This window comes from Strix uralensis, chromosome 1 (genome assembly GCF_047716275.1).
Source record: "Strix uralensis isolate ZFMK-TIS-50842 chromosome 1, bStrUra1, whole genome shotgun sequence".
Classification (NCBI taxonomy): Eukaryota; Metazoa; Chordata; class Aves; order Strigiformes; family Strigidae; genus Strix; species Strix uralensis.
Window position 1 is genome coordinate 28,102,776 of NC_133972.1, and position 21,065 is coordinate 28,123,840.

General features: G+C 35.6%; 1 protein-coding gene across 1 annotated transcript in view; it reads left to right on the plus strand.

Moving 5' to 3' along the window:
• The window catches only part of NEK10 (NIMA related kinase 10), a 107,064-nt gene that overhangs the window by 59,656 nt on the left and 26,343 nt on the right, over positions 1 to 21,065 (plus strand). The window contains exons 25-27 of the mRNA XM_074891781.1: positions 2,316 to 2,529; positions 12,656 to 12,839; positions 12,931 to 13,017. Coding sequence (XP_074747882.1) covers positions 2,316 to 2,529; positions 12,656 to 12,839; positions 12,931 to 13,017 — 485 coding nt within the window. The remainder of the gene's footprint in view (positions 1 to 2,315; positions 2,530 to 12,655; positions 12,840 to 12,930; positions 13,018 to 21,065) is intronic.

The following is a 21,065-nucleotide window of genomic DNA, read 5'->3' on the forward strand; positions in this document are numbered from 1 at the left end:
TAATTCTATTAGCAGGATAGCAGAGATAACAGAGTAATGGAGGAAAAGATGAGCCTGTATTTGTTCCACTCACTTATCACATATTTCTCTTAGCTATGGTTACATTTTCCTGGTGATAATGTAATGTGTAAGGCAAAGTAGAGAGAGTGAATTGGTGTACTTCTATGTGATTTAGCTCTCTTGATTTTTCCATTTTAGAAAAACTCCACTTAGCACAAAAATGCTTTTTCTTTTTCACTCAGTTGTTGAGTTCCATCTCTAAAAAGCACTTTGCTGTACAAAGACTAAAATTTTTATACTGTGTTTTGTTATACAAAAAGGTTTCTGTTATTTAAAGACCTTGAGGATGAAGGACAACAATGGAGGGGATAGGAGATAACAGAACTAACATTTATGTTTAAGAGGTCCTGAAATGAATTTTAGTATTTTAAATACTTACAGATATTTGTAGCTAGAATAACTGGCTTTATTAATTCATTGCTCGCTATTTAAGAATAGCATAGTAATCTCAAATACATCCAGAAAATATCTTCCAGTCACATCATATCAGTATTGATATGTATTTCCTTCTCTTACAAATTTTACACACATCTTTATCAGTGACTTACATAAAGTTATGTGAGTATCTGGCCCTCTGTCTTTTCCTTCTTTCCATTTCCGATAATAATGAGAAACTCTGTAATAGGAAGTTTTTGAGGGTTTTTCCAAGGCCAGCTATTGAGTTATTTATGATAGTAGATACTGTGGCTGTATTGAACAGGTTCACTGGAAGTCCCATATCATCATGAGACTGGCTATGGAGGCTACCTGGTTTAAATAGATGATTAAATAGGTATTTGCATGAAAATATTAAAATTAAGTTTTCCTATCATGTAAGAATTTTTCTGTTTAATTTAATAGTAATGGGAAGCATAAGATGTTTTTTAAAAAGATGTCGATTCTCTTACTATGGGTTAATCCTGAAATGAAATATTACGTTTAGGTTTTGGTTTATGCTTTGTGAGATATTTATAAAGAATAAAGAACATTAAAGAAAAGCAGTAATAATGAGATTTTACTTAAAATATAGATGAGAAAACATTAACAGAAATTGAGAAGTTCTTTCCGAATGACTGAAGCACAACACATATTCAAAGATGGATGTCATAAATAGAAAAAATAATTTATTGATAACGATTAGAAAAAACATTGAAAGCTTCATGTTGCAGCTGTTAATTTGTGTTTAGTGTTATCATTACTATTATTCAGTATTGCTATTAAGATACAGTTTTATTGGATTAAACTACTAAAGTTCTGGAATCATAATCATCAAAGTCTTTCAGAGTTGAACATCAATCTACTCAGTGTTTAGTCATAAATAAATAATTTCTTTCTAGATGCCTGGGAAATGGATTTAGGACTTATCAGAATTCTTTTATAGCTCACATCATTCTTGGAAATTTTGACCAACTTCGATGGATTAAAATAAAAAATTAAAAAGAAAAAATCAAATGGAACATTTCTTAAGGGTGAAAAACTTGCACCTGTTTAAAGGAAATATAAAATTTTAAATAAAAAAGATACAATGTTATGAAAATTAATGAGTTAAAGGATTTGAGCAAATTTAAACAAAAAAGATTAAAATCGAGAAGTTCAAGTACTGTGAAACATTTTCACACCCACTACTTTACATGGCAGTTATGTTTATTTAGAAAGTACTGTTTTAGAAATAGTGAAATCATTCTGTGACGCTTTCTTTAAAGAGGGTGTTGGGTTAAGTGCATCTGTATGCTAGCTGGCTAATAGTACTCTGTGGGGAAATCACAGTAATTATCAGGGTCGCTGGAGTTTATGGATTTAAGACAGTTTATGGTACATGCAGAACTGTCCCTATCAGCTTTCATGTCCTACACTACATAAAAAATATTCTAGGGATTTAAAAGTAGACCTAATATATTATTACTGTTACTAAACAGCTACCTAGGGTGCCTGAGACAAGAATCATGGAACTGTAAAGTAATTTCAGTTGGAAGCGACTCCTGGAGGTCATCTAGTCCGTCCGCTCAAAGCGGATACAGTTAGATCTGGTTGCTCACTGCTCAGGGTCTTGTCTGAGTTCTGAATATCTTGAAGGATGGAGATCCCACAACTTCTCTGGTCCCTCATCAGTTCTTCTCTGCCTTTGTGATTAAAAGTAGTAGTAGTAATAATAATAATAATCCTTATATCTTGTCAGACTTTCCTGTGCCCTGACTTGTGTTTATTGCCTCTTGCCCTACCACTGTGCACCTCTGAGAAGGATCTTTAGCTTTCATTAGAGAATGTTCTTTCTGTAGATGCTTGACTCCTGATGCAGAGGCACGTCCAGACATAGTGGAGGTCAGCTCACTGCTGTCTGATGTGATGATGAAATACCTGGATGTTCTATGTACCTCTCATCTCATGTTGGAGAAGAAACTGGATCGGGAGAGGAGACGAACCCAGAGGTACTTCATGGAGGCTAATCGAAATGCAGTAACCTATCACCATCAGCTTTCCATTTTATCACAAGTAAGTACATGTATTAGGCTTTATTTTTTCTTATCATTGTTTGCTGTATCTGACAAACTAAGGTACAACAAAGCAGAAAATAAATCAAAATGAAAAGACCCATCTTCTTAGAACATTTTTCCATGTAGGCTCTTTATTTTAATGATGTATTCATTCATTTTTTTGTGGACATGCTTATGCAGGAAAAATAACAGTATCCTAAAACGCAGTATCATTCCATGTTGGAAAATGTCATTATTGTGGAGGTACTTGCAGTTTTGATAGTATGTGATAACATTTAATTATTACTGCACACTTGTGAATGGTTTGTGAATAGGAGAATATACACTTGGCTAGGGTGGAATGGGTATTCTTGTGTATGATTCACAAACAATGACACCTAGAAAATGGAACCTACATAAATATAATCTTTAATTACAGATTGCTAAATAAAGAACAGTGATGCTGACAAGTATTTGCTCATGCTTTCTTAGTGTCTGATACAGTTCTGCAGAAATACTTCTTAAAATTCTTCCATTTGCTTCACGCATTGTTTTAAGCACTCTTCATGAAGGACATCAGTATTTTACATAATGAACCAAGGTCGTATATGATCTGAGAGAGTTTACTTAAAAAAACACAAGGACGATGTTTTTGTGTAGTAAAAGCTCACTGTGAAAATTATTGTTATGGTAATTGTGAAGCAAAGTTATAATTTACACAGCTACTCTTGTCTGTTCAGCTATTGCAGGTCTCTTAGATTCCTTTTATCAGGGCTCAGTAGTTGCACTGAAGAACATCTGTGTAGGAGAAAGGTTTTCAGGAACACCTGGTCCCAGACTCATGGATTTTTTTTGGTTTTTAATATGTTCTTTGTCTTCACCTTTCTGGCCATACTTAAGACTTGTAGAAATTGTTAGTAATTTTTCTTTTCAGTAGTTTTTTGACCTATCAGTCTAAGATCATTATTTGTATTGTACCATGCTTTTTTTTTTTTTTTACAACAAAAAGGATGGCAAAAACTTCCAGGAAAACCTTAACAAACCGCTGTCGTTTGAAATGTAAGAGGTACTGAGATGAAAGAAAGATACAGAGTAGGATTTGTAACTTAGAACAGTATAAGCAATTATTTTCCATTTTTTTTTTTTGCATTTTATTATCCTACACATTTGGAAACTTGTTTTATGTCACTGTTTTTTCATATCTTCATATAGTCATTCTCTTTCATAACTGTGATGAAATTTGAAAAAAACGTGCTATGGATGGAAAGCTGCTTGATTTGGAATTTCAATGCGGTTATTCTATCTTTGAGAGAAGGGTGCCCTATCCAAACACTTGTAAAATATGATAAAACTAATAGTTTTACATTGAAATTAGAGTTTTGTATAAATACTTGAAAAATACACCTATCTACAAAATGAGAAGGAAAATGCCTCTGTATTTTGGTGAATAATGGCTAATCTTCTCAAGGAAGGAATATTGTAATTCTAGTTCTACTCCAATGGATATTTTATTATGTATATTAAAAGAAACAGGTACAACAGGAGGATCTGACAAAGATCCAGAACACTGCAGAAGTTGAGGGGAGTATGGCTCAGTAATGATAAGTGGGAGACCTAATTGTGTGTTCTTGCTGTAAATAAGATAGAAAAAATCAGGCTAGGATCTTTCAAATTTCAGAGAACTGCTACAGAGCTTAGAAACAGAAGGACACATGTTGTTGTTTCTTTGTTGCCAGTATTGCAGGAAAATTTTATGAAGTTGGAGGATTTCTAATAAAGAGAATAATTATTCCTGAAAAGTTTGACTTTCAAAAAAAAGACAATATTCTGACTAAAAGTACTAGGAAGAATTTCAAGCAGCTGTTCCTGAAATAAAAACTCTGTGAGGTATGGACAACCTAATTCATCTTAGTCAAGGCCCCAGCGATTCCACGGCCAAGTAATCTGTCATTTTTCCATGGTGTCAGAGAATTCAGTGTTTCTGCCATGTAGTTCAATGTTTTGTTGAAGCCAGCTATCTTATACTTTGTTTTCTCTCTACTAAAATGTACTTATGGTCTTCTTTTTCATCCCAGTTGTGTTATGTTGTGAATGTTTCTGAAATAAAGAGTGTACTCTCTGTCCTTGTTTATGGAACTAAACAACAGCGATCTTTTGGAGCCAGAGTGGAATCTGTTTTATAAGTAGTTTAAGACCAGTATGGAAGCTGATAAGTAGGCAATTGAAAGGCAGGTCAGTAGATGATGTTGGAGAAGTGTAATTACCTTGCCTGGCAAGTATAGCATAAAATCTGTACTTCAGAATAATCCTAATAAAAAGAATCATTATCAGCTCCCCAGACAAATTCTTATCTTCCCTTGTTTTCCATAGTTTGTTTATGTAAGAACAGAAGCAGATGTAGCGATGAAAGGTGTTTAATAGTGTGTTCAGTTGTGAAAGATTAAGGTTGCTGACATAACACAGGGTGCAGAGGACCCAAACAAGTAACAGTAGTAATTATCTCTCAGATAGTACCTTTCATTTTAAGGTGGTCAATATTATATTTCCATGCTCTGAGTAGGAAAAGATGGAGAGGAAAAAGGTAGTTTGTGTAAGGTCACCAAACAGACCAGTGGCAAAGTTTATTCTTCTGTGTTCCAAGCTCAAATCTGTGTCTCAGAATGGTAGTTGATTTAACTAATAATGAAAGTATCTTTCTAATATTTTCCTTTAAAGAGATGACAGGGTAGCCAAATAATAATTTGATTGCTTTTCTGAGTTACATAGATTTGAAAACTTTAGACATTATTTTGACTGTTTGCAGAAAACTGCAAATAAATCACTTTTATTACTTTGGAAATATGTGTTTGACTACATGGGTGTCATCCCTTGTTTAATTTACTGCATATATCCTGAAGTGTTTCTAACTAAGAAATAATGCTTAGAAGCTCTTGATAAGCCAGTGTGTTCACATACTGTTTGACATATAAATAGAGTAACTTTTTTCTCATTGCCAGGTTTTTAAATGTAAAATATCAATGTGCCTAAAACAATATAGAAAGATTAATATTGAGATCTGTCCTATATTTTGAATGTGGGAGAGAAAACTGTAAGCTTTATAATTGGAGTCTGTCAGCTAAAAATATATAACAAAATATGAGCCATTTGTACCTTCTGCTACTCTCAGAGAATATATTAAAAATGGACAGACATGATAGACTACCTGACTGATCAGAGTAACTTCTCAATTTCTGAAGTTTTGATCTGTGGATATGGCAAAAATATTCTGTCACATTTTTTCTCTATACTGGGTTTTTGTAATACTTATGTTCTTTACGAATTTAAGCTTATTTTAATTATTGTATTAATAAAGTCACTAGAATACACATTTTATTTTTAAATCCACATATACAAATCTACATATTCAAATTAATTTCCCAATTACACAGAGTAATGGGAGACTAAGGTGCTTAGATAATGAGAAAGAGGGTATAACTTTTGTTTCTGAGTGTAGCATGATCTATGGAGTGGCTCCACATCCAGTGTTCATCAGGGCTACTAGGGTGTCAGAAGTCATTCACAGTGCTTGGTCTGAGTTGGTCCATTTAGGTCACCCTTAGCTGAGTGCTTTGTCCTAATGTTCAAATGCACAAGAATGCTGATTAGCAAGGTTTCTCTCTGCATTTTTCTGTTTTCATACTTGAACTGGTAAGTCTTCCCCTAACCCAGCATGCTGGCATATAGACCCAAGGTGAGTCATCTTCCTCTAGATAGAATTTTTAGCTGCAGGTCAACACTGGCCCTCCTAGACCTAGATCTGCAGGTATCAAGGTACTGCGCTTCTAGTGGATTAGGAAGCTATTGCTAGGAGACATACTCTGATTATTCTGCTTGCAGGCAGCTTGATTACAGCCTATGCTAAGAAGCCTTCCTTGCACTCTCTTGCATTTATCATCTGGAAATAGTGAAAGAAGCAGTATAGCTGTTTTCAGACAGGACTACATCTAAACTAAAGAGCCTGGCCAGACCTGAAATGGCTGATGCAGTTTCCTGTCTTCCATCTGTGGCATAAACCTTCATAATCCACCTGTAGATAATTAAGAGTAGATTGTATTATGTCTGTTCTAGATTGGTTTAGAAGCATGAATGGTCTATCTAAAGTCTTGAGAAACGTTGGGATTTCTTTGTATGTCCCTTCTTTCACAAAGACCCTAATGTAAATAATTGTGAAACATTTTGTAGGTATACCTGTAAATACAGAGCATGCTACTTCTCCCACTCTTCTTTATCCACAGGAATGGATTTCCTTTTTCACAATCTTTTTCTTCATCCACAGGGATGTCTGGCCAAAACAGGAAGGGTTAAAGCTCATGGTTTAAGAATCTATACTTTTGTAACCACCCTGCAGGCTACTGACAACTCTTGTAATTAAAAGCAGCCATCAGTTTCCTCAAGTTTTTAGAATAAATGAGAACAGGATCACAGCTATATGAAAGGCAAAGAAACACAATGATTTAACTGCGTTTTCACCAAGTCATTTCTCCCCATACCTAAATTCAGTTCTGCACTGTTGGCAATTGTAATAATCATGTTAAGCATCACCACATGTATTACAAAGTAGTGCTTAGTTAGCATTTTTTTAATTAATCTATTTATTTTTGTTAACTCAGAAAAAGACATAAATATGGAATTAATGTTCAATTTCCATTTTCTTTGTGTTAAGAAATATACTTTGCACAATTCAGCCAATCAATGCCTAAAAATTTTTTTTTTCTTGAATTGTGTATGAATGCAGCAACTGTTTTTTGTATTGGTTGAAGCAAAAAGTATGTTTGGTTTTAAAACACTTATAATGCAACAAGTTATATTGCAGCAATATAGTCCAATCTTTACAATAAGTTAGAATATTCAATTCCTATTTCTATTAAAATTTGATTATTAAAAAGTTATTAAAAATAAAAAATATTGGGTGATAGTTCCTGTTTGTGCACATCGGCATGCAAATTCCCATCTCTTTGGAAATGAGTGAGGACTCAGGAATGTCACGAAAGCTTATCTTTTTGCAAATTGTTTTCTTCTTCCATCTTTCCATTGATTTTGATCTGACACCATTCTATTTTGGCATTTATGTAGCAGGTACTGAAATTAAAGTTTAAATGTTAGAAATTATAGTTGGTGTTATAGGAAGAAAGTAACCTTTTTAGATCTATACTATTTGGAGAATAAAATAATTATGCAAAAACTGTTTGGAAGTATAATTTTTTTAAGAGTTGCTGAATGTAGAAAATACTCATCACAGCCAAGTTACTACCTGTGAAAATGTATGATCAAACAATTAAGGACAAACCCATAATATGTTTAATTCAGTTTCAATTTGTTAGTGCATCAAAGTGCTTTAGTAGAATTAGAGAATATAAGGCAGGAAGAGTTGTCAGAGATTATCCTGTCCATCTCCAAGTCTTAGAGCTACCTGTCAGTCATATTTGACCAGTCAGTCATAAAAATATCAAGTGATAGAAGGTCTCTCCCAAGGCAAACTATGTGAAATTAGGGAACAGTTTGGAACCAGCAGAAATGCAAAAACTGTCTTTACAGTCAGTGATCACATGTCTGAATGAGTCCTTTTTTCTCCATCTGAAGATAACATCTGGAAAACCATGAGGATGCCTGAAGCACTGTCAGAAGATAATTGGAAACCCTAGCCATACCCATAGCACATATACACTGTGTATATGTGTGTATATATAAATATAATATATATATCATATATACTGTATCTGCAGTTAGTCTGATGTTTTCAGAAAACGTTGGTCTTGCTTTGTATGCTTGACAGAGTAGATGTGTTATGTATGTCTTGTTTCCCGCAGATATTAGATGGACATATGCATGTGCACATATGGGATTTGTATGACACTTGAAATTTCCAGACCCACTCTTAAGTGTCACATAAGTGCTCTGAGAGCACTAAGTCCAGAATACCCCCAGAACACTGCATTTACTGAGCACATTCAAACTTGTTACATAGTGTATGAACACTTATTTCTCTCTGCAGGATCCCAGATAGATACAACAGTTGAACTCTTAATTACTGTTAGATGGTCTTAAAGTCTAAGCTAAATTTTACTTGTCGCAGCTTAAGTTGCTTGCTTTTTGTCCTCCCCACAGTGGAAATATGTAAGAGTTATTTATTTTCTCTTATATGTTGTATCTCACCTCTGTATTTTTTTCTTTGGACCGAATAATCAATTTCCATCAGTCTTACTTTTAAAGTTGTGTTTTGTAGACCTCTGATTATTCTCATTTCTCTTCTTGTCTCTCCACGATTTTTTAGTGTTCAAAACTGGACTCAATTACTCCATCTGAGAACCTTATTGGTACCAAATAGAAAGATTACACAGTTCTTAGGGATGATTCTTTTCTTTATACATCCCAGAATGATGTTTACCTTTTTGTAACAGCATGGTCTCATTGAGTTTTCTGATCCTCCAAAATCTTTTCCCACAGAGCTGCTCTCTGACCAGTCCTTCCCCAATCTGTGCATTTGTACAGTTGTTTTTCCCTGCTCATAAAATTTTGCATGTTTCCTGTTTAAACTTCATCAGTTCCTTTAGTTTCTCCAGTTTCTCAAAACTTTCAACAGCTATTGTCACTTGCATTGACGCAACTCTGTGTATGATGTATATGCTGTAATATGATATATGATGTGAATGTATCACAGTCTTGCCACATTTAATAGGTGCTCTATTCTATTATGTAGATTATCATTGTAATTCAATGACAACATTGAATGGTTTTGGAACAAGGTCAGAAGGGATCCTGAAAAATTCTGTTCACTGCCCATTTTCAGTTTAACAAACACTCAAAGTAGTTACCAAGTTCAGTACAATTTTTATGGTCAATTATACAGCCAACTGATCATGATTTTTATCTAGGTTACACTTCCCCAGGTTTCTTGTAAGATGTCATGAGAAACATTGTCAAAAGCCTTACTAAAACCATTATAAATAGCATCTATTTCTTGTTCCTAATGCACAAGAGCTGTTACCCTGTTACAGAAAGAAATACGTAGGTTTAGTATGAGTTTTTTTCCTGACAATTTCATGTTAGCTGTTACTCATTGTATTGCTATCTTCTAATTTTTTACAAATAATTTAATAGTGGAAGTAGTTATATTTTTTTTCTTGAAATAGAAATTCAGTTGAGTAGTATAATGCTGTAATTACTTGTCTCTAAAAAAGAAGATTATTTAACTACTGTTTACAAGTGCCACTAGAGAGCTCTGTATTTCTTGAAGACAGAAAAGTTAATTCTTCTGGACAGCAATATAACAAAACAGAGCTAAACAAAAGATCAATATCTTTATTTTAGTTAAACCTACTTTTTTTTGGATGGTGTTAGTTTCAGTTTATAAAAGATTAAATTCCTGTTGGAAGTTGAAAAGACCAATTTAGGTTTCACCTCTCCAAAAATATAGTATATCTGATTTTACAGTGGTAATGGTGACCAGTGAAGAGAGAGACAGTGCAAGTATACAGGATATGGATGAAGAGTCTTAGCCTGTAGACAGCTTGTTTCATGACTGGGACACAAATTCCAAGTGTTTCCAGAGAGGCTTTTATTCAGTCATAAAGAAAGATGAATCCTGAAAAAAAAAAAAAAATTTGGTTCATAATTTGAACATTTTTTGCACAGAGATTCTTTTCTCCTTAGATTTTCTTTTGGACTGTGTTTATACTGTGTTTCAACAAAGGTGGCAAACAATTTGATGCATGGGGAAACTGAGCTGCTAGTTTATTATGAAAATGTGAGAATAAACTGGGTCAATGGATGAAGCCTCCAGAAAGATTATTAAAATACTGGGCTCACATGAACATATATCAACCTAACTCATGTTTCAATGTCTGTGATGTTTTGAATTGTGGTGTCCATGACTGTTTCATAGATTTCAAAATATAAGTATCTGTCTTTCTGCTTATCTGAAAGTCTCACTGAGACATATGGAAATGGTTGTTTCAAGGCGTTGGAGAATACTTCTCCATGCTCTTCTCACAAAATCGTGTTCTTTATATTTTTGCATCCTTATTTAGGTCCTTATGGTCCCACTCCAATGCTGAGCAGAAGTGGCATTGAACTCACATCCCAGCCTCCTCCAGTCAGGGTACTTTTGTCCTTCTAAATCAGTCAGGTGTCCTACTCAAAAGAGAAACAATAATATGTAATCTCACTTTTGAAAATTATTAGCTATTGTCTAGGTAGGGCAAAATATATTGCAGTAAATTAATTTATTACTCTCAGATGAGTAATGAAATACTGTAGTTTTCTATGTTCAGATATTATGTAAATGGACCAGATTTTATGTATAGACAGATTATAGCTTTAGAGTTTATATAACTGCTTTAAGGCGTTAGGATATGTTTCACTGATCTCTGAACAGTTTCTATAGCAGGTCTGACAATTATTTTTATCATGAGGTCTACAGAATTCAGTTCACGCATTTCAAGCAGGTTTCTTTTCTTTATGTGGCAGTTAGATCTGACACCAATTGGTAACAGCAGTCTTTTTGATCTTTTTTTTCCCCTTAGCTCCACCTGATTTACAAGTTACTGTTAACAGTCATTTGAGTGTGAGGTTCAGTACTGGCAATGTTGAAAGGAGATTTAAGTTTGAAATGTCCATTCAGTCTGACCTTTCTCTCTCTACTTTGTTTTCTTTGATGTAGAACAGGTGAATTTGTTCTCTTCAGTACTTGTGCACTGACTGTTCAGGGCACAATAAGTGTGCTCATGTGCCAAGACTACACTGCTCTCTTTAAGTGAGCTTGAGAATCATTGTTAGTGGTTGCCATGCTGTGCTACACTGCAGTCACTGCTATTGTGGCATCTTGGACATAAGCTCAGTCCAGTACTTCAGTGTAAAATGATCTTTTCCCACCCAAATTTAAAGAGAAAAGCTTGACAAGCCATCTCTTACAAGTTAAGTTATGGTTTTGGGAATAGAAGTAAAGATGGGGAAGTAATTGAAGCAGACCATTACACAGGCAGTGGTATAGTCAGTGCTCAGGGGAGCGGTTAGGTTTCTGTAGGAGGAAGAGTTTCTAGTGCACCGATTCTGCTGTGTCCCAATAAGGTTAAAATATTTCATGGGAAAAACTTTGGAAGAACATTGTCTTAGATACACACCAAATTGTCTTTGACACACTTGGTAAGGATATAAGTATTATCTCCTGAAATTACTGTAATATTAAAGGTAGTCATTTGTTTAATCTGATATATTTATATAATTTATCTCCTGTTCTGTTTTATCGCACTTTACTCTGACAAGACAGAGTAAAAAGAAGCATGAATTTATTTATGCGCAACAGAAATAATATGAGAAGACTCGGAACAATATATAAAGACATCATAAAAACAGTCTGCCTTCAAAATACATTGCATTAAAATAGAAGCAATAACAGGGATCAGGGATCTTTGTTCTTTCCAGAAAAGCTATAAATATTGACAGCAGCAGAGGCAGAATCTTATACTCATTAAAGAACCCCATTCTGCAGACAAGATTCAGCACTTAAATGTTACAGGCAAATAATTTATATTCCATATTTTGATTTTCTTAGCTCTGCTTTGCAGTGCCAGTCAGCATTTGGTCAGTTTAGCCTTGGGGAGTCTCTCGGCATCACATCGTATCAAGTTCACTTCATATTTTACTACCATCTTAACTGTTGTGCAGATTTTGTGTTGTCCAGAGCTGGTCTGCTGTTTATTATCTAAGGTGGAAGAGAGTAAATCTCCCATTGCTTGTATCTGGGAATCTACTATCTTTGTTCAGTCTTTCTTTTTTGTTGTTGTTGTTCAGTATTTCTTTCTGGTCTGGCATTTGTTTAATTTTTTTAACTTTCAGTGCTTGTTATGAAAAGACCATCAAGAGCAAAGATGCCTTTTATGTAAAGGTTAGAAATAATCTGTCTAGATTAACAGTTCAAAAGTTTTGTTCTAAATTTAGAATCAGTGACTGAACCGGGTACCATATAGTCCTGGACTAACAGCTGAGTGGGAACAGAAAGTACATTTTTATGTGTGTGTATGCACAAGTGACATTTTCATTTGCAGGTTTTCTAATGAGTGCTGGGTAAGGACAATGCGTAACACTTCCTTTTTTTTCTTTGTTGTCAGAAAAATTATGAGAAGTTGAGTCTTCATAGCAGCAGCAGTGGAGCAGCCAGTTGCAAAAGTGAATTTTTTGAAAATACTGACCTCCCAGCTGAAAGTTGTCAATCTGCATGTGGAAAAGATGAGGAAAGAACATATGAAGAAATCCTGGTAGAGCATCACAGCACTTCAGAGAACTCTGAGAAAGGTAGTCATTAGCAAAAGAAGTATCAGGAGTACTATTATGCTGGTCAGAGGCAGGTTAAAATCTTCTTTGCTATCATTTCCTTTATGTGCAGATATGTTCTCTGAATTAGATGATGAGCTGGACGTATTGGACAACTCAAGCAGCTCCAGTTCAAGTCATTTTAAAGAGTCTGCTATTGGTAAGGTTCCTTAAGAATGAAGTGTACGTTACTTTCTAACAGCAAAGTAGTTGTTTATTCCAAAATATTAGGGTATTTCATGATTTGTTGCAAGTTCACTATCTGTTGTGCGTCCTAGGGAAAGAAAAATAAAATAACTGTGCCTTTGTGACAGCCATTTCCAGTCTAATAAGTTTACATCACATAGTCTTTGTGTAGCTTGTCCCCATATTTTGCTGTAATGGCTATGAAAACTGGAATATTATTGGGCAACCTGACAAAGAAGGTGTTTTTAAATTTGAAGTATAAGATAACTAGTGTTGATAAGAAACAGACAAGAAAGTGTGAAAACTTTTGTCTCAGTAACAATAATGCTGCGCATATGAAAAAATGGAGTTCCCTGTTAGAGGGTGTATAAAGAAAGTTGAAAGAGGCAAGCTTTAGCTCTCTAGATGAATTGACTGAATGTAGTTGAAGGAATACTTAATGATTAGCTTTGAATTAGAAAGGGATTATGTGACAAAACACAACGTTAATTCTGCCTGTAGTTATTTATGGTAATCAGACAGGAAAGCACCAGCTGTGTTGGATGTTATCTTAAGTATAGTTTTTTTGGATTATATCCTAAACATGAAAATTAAAAAAAGAGATGTGAAACATCTGTAACCACTGTGAGCTACCTGCTAAATTATGACCTACCGTGATCTACCTATTAAATGGAATGGGATTCTGATTAGAGGAAATCAAAGAACATTTTATACTAGAAGAAAAAGATTGATATTAGAACTGAGCAAAATTCGAGATTTCCATTCATTCCATGAGGTTCTGACAGAAAATCTGTGGGTGATTTAAACGGTACTTTTAAACGGTGAAGGAAATATAGTTGTCTAAAGATTAACAAAAATCTTATTGTTGCAAGCTTCCAGGCTTCAAAAAACATAGAATAACATTACTTAATCTGTTTGTATTCCTATTTGCTAGCTGAATTCCTTCAGATTTTGGCCAAGCTACTGAAAGAAGATGACTGTTTTTAATTGAAATGTCTAGCCATTAGTGCAGGGGAAATAAATGGTTTGATAATTCTACTTAAAATCCATTAGTGTGATTTGCTAATTGTAACTGGATAGCCTGCCATTCTAAAGGCTGGAGGACCTGTGGCTAGCCAGCTCTGACTTTATTACCAAAGTTTTCTTAAAAAAAAAAAAAAGCAAAAAAAAAAAAAGCGTGCTTTTTCTTTGTTACTTTCTTGTGCTAAGAGAGTAACAGAGAAGGTTACAGGGTACAGGGAAGCCTACTCTGACTGTGGGAGGGGGCTGCATAGAAGGAACCCCTTGAAGAAAAGCAGCCTGTGGAGGCAATGTTCTATTTTGGTGTTTATACTGAAGAATTATATATTGTGTGTCTCCCAGAAATGTAATTCTTTGTGGGCTGGTTCAGCATTGTACACAGACATTTGAACTCTTTGTGTAGTTTGTAACTCGCCACACCCAAAGCATTATTGATGATAATTTTCTTGTTAATTTTTCTTTAAGATTTGGGCATCAACAAAACATCAACTTTTTCTAATATTTAAATATTTTTGTGACAGGTTTCCATTGATTTAATGAAGTATTTTAAGTGGAAAGATCCAGTCAGTTCCTGTTAATCCCAGTAACTTTAATCAGCATTTCTAGAAGTCATTGTCCATTTTCCTCCCAGCACAGAGTTTAATTCTTATATAGATACTTCAGGATTGCCTTTTCACAAAAATAATTCTGCAGTCATATGTTTTTAGATCACCTGTAGTTTCTACTTAATGTTGAAATTAGCATTGTAGATCAGTTGTAATTAATGCTGGCAAATTTTTCTTCTTTTCAAGAAAAAAGAAAAGATAGCTTTTAAAAAAATTATTATAAATTCAGGATACTTGGGTATTGCTTGGGTTATGATCCATTCATTGCTAATAAGTGACTAACAGTGTTTGAATTATCAGCCATGGTTTTGTCAAGCATGTCAGCATTACAGAGGAAATGTGACCAACTTTCATCTAGCTGACTTGGAAACTGCTAACATGAAAATGTGGGTTTCAATTATGGGTATATTGATCAGGGTCTTGAAAGGGTTTGTCTAATCATGCTGCCATCACATCACTTTCAGAGAGAACATGATCTGCAAATGTAGAAAAATATCACTCTAATTTAAAACTGGGGTGGTATTTTGTGATATGCTGAGTTGTTCAGTGACACAGAAGCTGGTATGCATGTGAGTGACAGTGTAACAGTGATTAGATCTTTTTATAGTCCACTAATTGTCATTGTTTTAATAATTTTACATACCCTGTGCTTTTCAATTCTGCTTCAAGAAAAGGATTATTGTTCTTAGTCTAGGAATGTAGTTCTACAAGACCAGCTCCTTTAACAACAACTAAGATTGCCAAATGCAGGGTATGTAGATTCTGAAATAGTTGCTCAGGGTACTCAAAATGATTAATCCTATAGGAGCAAGATTCTGCATATTTCAGAAGCATAGAAGCAGTACTGAGACATGTGTGTTTTTTCCCCGAAGTCCTTATAATTTGAAATTATAAAGATTGACAGAGGATAGGGACATATTGAGTCAAAAAGCAACAAAGAGTGATGGGATGATAATAGCTTATTAGTTGCATTTTTTCGTATTTTAAAATCAAGAAGGTTCTCAACTTTACCTTAGCTGAGTCATATTTAAGGGGTTTTTACTTGGTTTTGATTTACTGTGTAACTGTACCTGCATTTCTGCTGGTAAAACCAAATAGCAGGAAAATATGTGCTATCTCTTAATGCGTAGTAGTTCAGTAGAGCTAGTATGTCAGTGGGTGAGTTTACAAGTTTACCCTATGTCTGGGAACACTTTTTGGAAAATATTTTTCAATTTTTTGAAACATGTTCATTTACACTGCAGTGTCCTAAAGACATTGAAAGACTAGGTCAGTGTAAAGTATGCTATTAGAAGACCCTAGTCCCTAGGGTTTTTTATGTACTTGCCCTCTGACCTTCCTTACAATAAAAAGGTAGGCATACAATAGGTCCCTTTCAGAATTGCTTAGCTACTAGCTTTTCATGAGGCTAAGAAGTCTCAATGCACAGTCCTGTTGTGCTGTATCTTGCTCTTTTTTGTATGAGTTTTTCTGTTACCTCATAGTTTTAACATATGTTTCCAGTATTTGGAGGAATCTCTGAACTTATCTAACCTGTGACCAATAAGCAAAGACATTGATATTCAGGACTCCTTTCCTTGCTAGAATTTCTGCAATGCAATAGTATTCAGAGTTACCATGTAATGAAGAGACCACAGATCTGCCAGAAGAATATTCTAGTGATGTAACTCTAGAAGAGTCTGCTATATCTTTCTTTGAGCTTTTAGAAAAATTACTTGTTTACACAGTGCCAGGACTTGTGTCTTGTGCGGGTAATGCTCAAAGCAGTCAAAAGTATCCAGCTGAATAACTGGGGATTTCTGAAACAAGGATACTCTCAAAATAGGAACTCTGCATGTTGTATGTAGTAAATGATTGGGCTCTGAGTTTAGGTCATCACTTAGCTCCAAATTTAATTATTTTTGAGGATAATAGAAAACACGGTAGGAAATAAATACCCATTCAGTAATGTCATTTGGTGTCTGGAACTAGTAGTTTCATTCAAAATTTGGGCTTAATTGCAGACAGCCACCTTGTATCTTGCAAGTTCTGTGATCACAGAGTGTTTTTCTAGGGGGGGGGGGGTGTGTTTTGTTGTTTGTTTTTTTTTTTAAATTCAGACCAGTTGTATTCTTTGGTGGATTTGATGATTTGAGAAGATATTTATTCTTTACATATGATATTTAGATAGTTTGGTAAATCTTAGGGATAAGATCATCTCACATCTCTTATATATAGTTCTTTAGATTGTGAAGGGAAAGCTTAGGAAATTTGTTGAAAATGATTATTGCATCAAGAAACCTATAATTTGCACAATGGACTGTCTGTGAAGAATTTTGGAGATCTTACAGTGTATTGTAGACTTGATTTGCCCAATTTGACTTTGACTTTTAAGATTCAGATTTCTTTTGAGACCTCAGGCTAATGGGACTTGGTTGAAGAGAGCAGCTAGAACAAGATCTGCCAAGACCTGGTTTTCCAGTATGATGCTTGAGTTACGCTTAAAGTATGTTTATGGCAACTTCTGTTGCTGTACATGTAGTCACTGCTAGTGAGCAAAAAAAGTTACTTTAATTACATCAGTTATTAATCACCAAAGTAGCAGTCAGAAAAATTCTTGATGCCTCATGTATGTATATATATGTATTTTTAATGTTTTAATGTCCTCAAGCAATTTTCGTAGAGCTCTTCAGAATAGGGAGGCTGATGAGAATCAAAAGCTTTGGCTTTTATGTGTCTTTCACATTCTAACAAGAGTGGGCACAAAACAGGAAAGAGATGAAGGATTTATATTTCATTTTTCTTGAGATCATCCTGAACTGAGAATTCCCTCTTGCAAGGCACTTAAACAAAACCTATGTTGTCTTGCTCTTCCCATCCATGTCAAAGGAGTAACCATGGTAAAAGGAAATATCACAGAATCATCTAGGTTGGAAAAGACCTTGAAGATCATCCAGTCCAACCATCAATCCAACATTAACAGTTCGGAACTACACCATATCCCTCAGCGCTAAGTTGACCCTGCTCTTAAACACCTCCAGGGATGGGGACTCCACCACCTCCCTGGGCAGCCCATTCCAACACCTAACAACCCGTTCTGTAAAGAAATGCTTCCTAATATCTGGTCTAAACCTTCCCTGGCACAACTGGAGGCCATTACCTCTTGTCCTATCGCTTGTTACTTCATTAAAGAGGCTCATCCCCAGTTCTCTGCAACCTCCTTTCAGGTAGTTGTAGAGGGCGATGAGGTCTCCCCTCAGCCTCAGTTCCCTCAGCTGCTCCTCGTACGACATGTGCTCCAGACCCTGCACCAGCTTCGTTGCCCTTCTTTGGACACGCTCGAGTAATTCAATGTCCTTTTTATAGTGAGGGGCCCAAAACTGGACACGTTAATCGAGGTGCGGCCTCACCAGTGCCGAGTACAGGGGTAAGATCACTTCCCTGTCCCTGCTGGCCACGCTATTTCTGATACAAGCCAGGATGCCATTGGCCTTCTTGGCCACCTGGGCACACTGCTGGCTCATGTTCAGCCGGCTGTCAATCAACACCCCCAGGTCCCTCTCTGACTGGCAGCTCTCCAGCCACTCCTCCCCAAGCCTGTAGCGCTGCTGGGGGTTGTTGTGGCCGAAGGGCAGCACCCGGCATTTGGCCTTATTGAAACTCCTACAGTTGGCCTCAGCCCATCGCTCCAGCCTGTCCAGATCCCTCTGCAGAGCCTCCCTACCCTCGAGCAGATCAACACTCCCATCCAACTGGGTGTCATCTGCAAATTTACTGAGGGTGCACTCGATCCCCTCGTCTAGATCATCAATAAAGTTGTTAAACAGGAGTGGCCCCAAAACCGAGCCCTGGGGGACACCACTCATGACCGGCCGCCAACTGGATTTAACTCCATTCACCACAACTCTTTGGGCCCGGCCATCCAGCCAGTTTTTTACCCAGCAAAGCGTGTGCCCATCCAAACCATGAGCAGCCAGTTTCACCAGGAGAATGCTGTGGGAAACGGTGTCAAAGGCCTTATGGTCCAGGTAGCACCCTGGCTGAACATCAGGACGCACTATGCACTCCATGACTTACGTTAGTTAACTTTCCTACACATTTATGTTGTTTCTTACTCCCTGTCTGTCTTTGTATGGTTAGCATAACTCTTACACAAAAGACTAAGGATTATAACTAAAGTCATTAGTGTTTGATGAGTGTGTGTCTACACACATGAATATATTTGTTACAATGAGTTTTAGATGTCTGAGTCTCCTTGTGCTTAGTTACTGAAGAAATTATTCCAATGTGTTTTCATAGTGTCTAACATGAAGAAACTCCTATCTCAGTGGTAGCTGCTCAGGGTGTCTCGTAATAATAAGCAATAGAAATAGGGCTGAAGGCTATTGGCTATTGTTTAGTGATGTTCTGCATCATGATTTCTGTTTGTTTTTTTTTTTTTTTAGCATTAATACATATTTTCCTAACTTTAGCATATGAATCAGAAAATACTGCATCTCTGCCATGTACAGTGAGTGGTGAGACAGACTCTTTGGTGTGAAATATCATGCACTTGTAAATACACTCATAAACTGGCAGATTAGCAAGTCAAATGTGGTGAGTCATTAAACTAATTAAGCAAATTTGGATATGAGCCCTTTACTGATAGAGAAACCATTTATTTGAAACAGCCAAAGGGTATAGTATTTCAAATCCAATTTTGTATATGAATGCTTGGAAGGGGGAGCCGTTTTTAAAACTCTAGCAAACAGTTGTGTTCAAATTTAGCTTTCTAGCCAAGTGGCTTCTGTTACAGATTTTCTCACATATATTCCCATAACATATTATAGTCTTTGTTATAACAGTGTCTGAGGTTGTCACTCAAAATCCTTACCCCAAGGAACCTGATTCCGGTTCAGTCAGAGCTTCTACTTTTGTATCTGTATTATTGTGTCTGCATCCCAAGCAGGTAAAACATCTGTTTCTGGAATAGGCACAATCATATTTTTTCATTTCCAAAGGCTGTTTTTACTTTCTAGACAGTGGACACTGTATTTTCCTATCTATTTTCCTGTCAGTGTTAAAGTTAATTGAAGTATCTTTGCTTCCATAAGGGCCTAGTTTATTTGCTATTACATAAATCAACTGCTCTTATCAAACCTTCTTTCGGGATAACTACTACAGAGTTTTAATATCTGTTTTGCAAAGCATTAGTAAGGAATAAAACACTGTTTCTTTTTCTTTCATTATCTGTCTATGTGTCTTCTTTTGAAGGAGAAAGATTGGGCCTAAAGATGTATCATTTCATTTGCTTTTAAAGTGGATTCTGTGTGACAGATGCAAGCCTCCTTCAGGATTTTTTAATTTTTTTTTTAATTCAGAGGATCTCAGAAAAGTAGGAAAAATAGAGGCACTATATTTCAGAGCATAACAGAAAGTATGTCTGAACACAAAGAAAAGATTTAAGACTCTCAGAAATGTGTTTGCTCTCTAGAAGTCCTCTACTGTTGCTGTAGAACTAATATAATTGCTGTAACAAGACCAACAATGGGAAAACTAGTGTAAGTTTGGCATAATATCTTTCTTTTCTTAGCTACTGTTCTTGTTTTATGATAATGCTTGTGATGTCACTAGTGTGGAAGAAACATCTCATGTAAACAAAGATGCAGGGTATTATATTAAAATGCAATAATTCTATGGGAAAATTGTTGTAGAATTTCCTACTCAGACCTTCAGTTAGCTGAAATATGTCTAGATTTAAACATACACTTATTCCTCATTCAAGATGAGGAGGATTCAAAAAAGATAACATTTGTAGGAGAGAGTGGTCTTACATGTCAAAATTACCTTCAAAGGAACGGTTTTATAGGAATGTCTTAAGACATGCTTAAGACAAATACTCACTTTAAGACAATGCTTTCCAAGTGCATAAATAATAAATATCAAACATTACCCCTCCCTCTTCAAATTTTTTTGGCACTATGCAATATATGACATAAATGTTTCAGTTCAGTTTTATTGCTGATTAGATATTTGACCAACAACTGGTCATACCCCTGTCTTCAAGGTCTTAAAATCGGTGGGATTATTTAAGAAGTAAGGTATTGCACATGTAGTAGTTTGAATAGTTAGCTAATAGAATGGTGGCAATAAAACTCTGGTAAAACAAAGTTTAGACAAGCCATCAAAGATCCTCTGAGAAAGTGGGTAAATGTCTCTAGTCTGGATAAAAAGCTAGAATAACGTTGTGACTACAGTGGCAGCAGTAACTGTATAATTTAATGCAAATCCAGGTACATCTTCTGTGGACATCTAGTCAGCATGTGTTGTTAGTTTCTGTGAAACTCTGAAAGTATTTATTAAAATACTGTGCAGGGCTGAGATTTTAGTTATGACGCAAACAAATCTTTGATACATCTAACAGCAACTCCATAGTCAA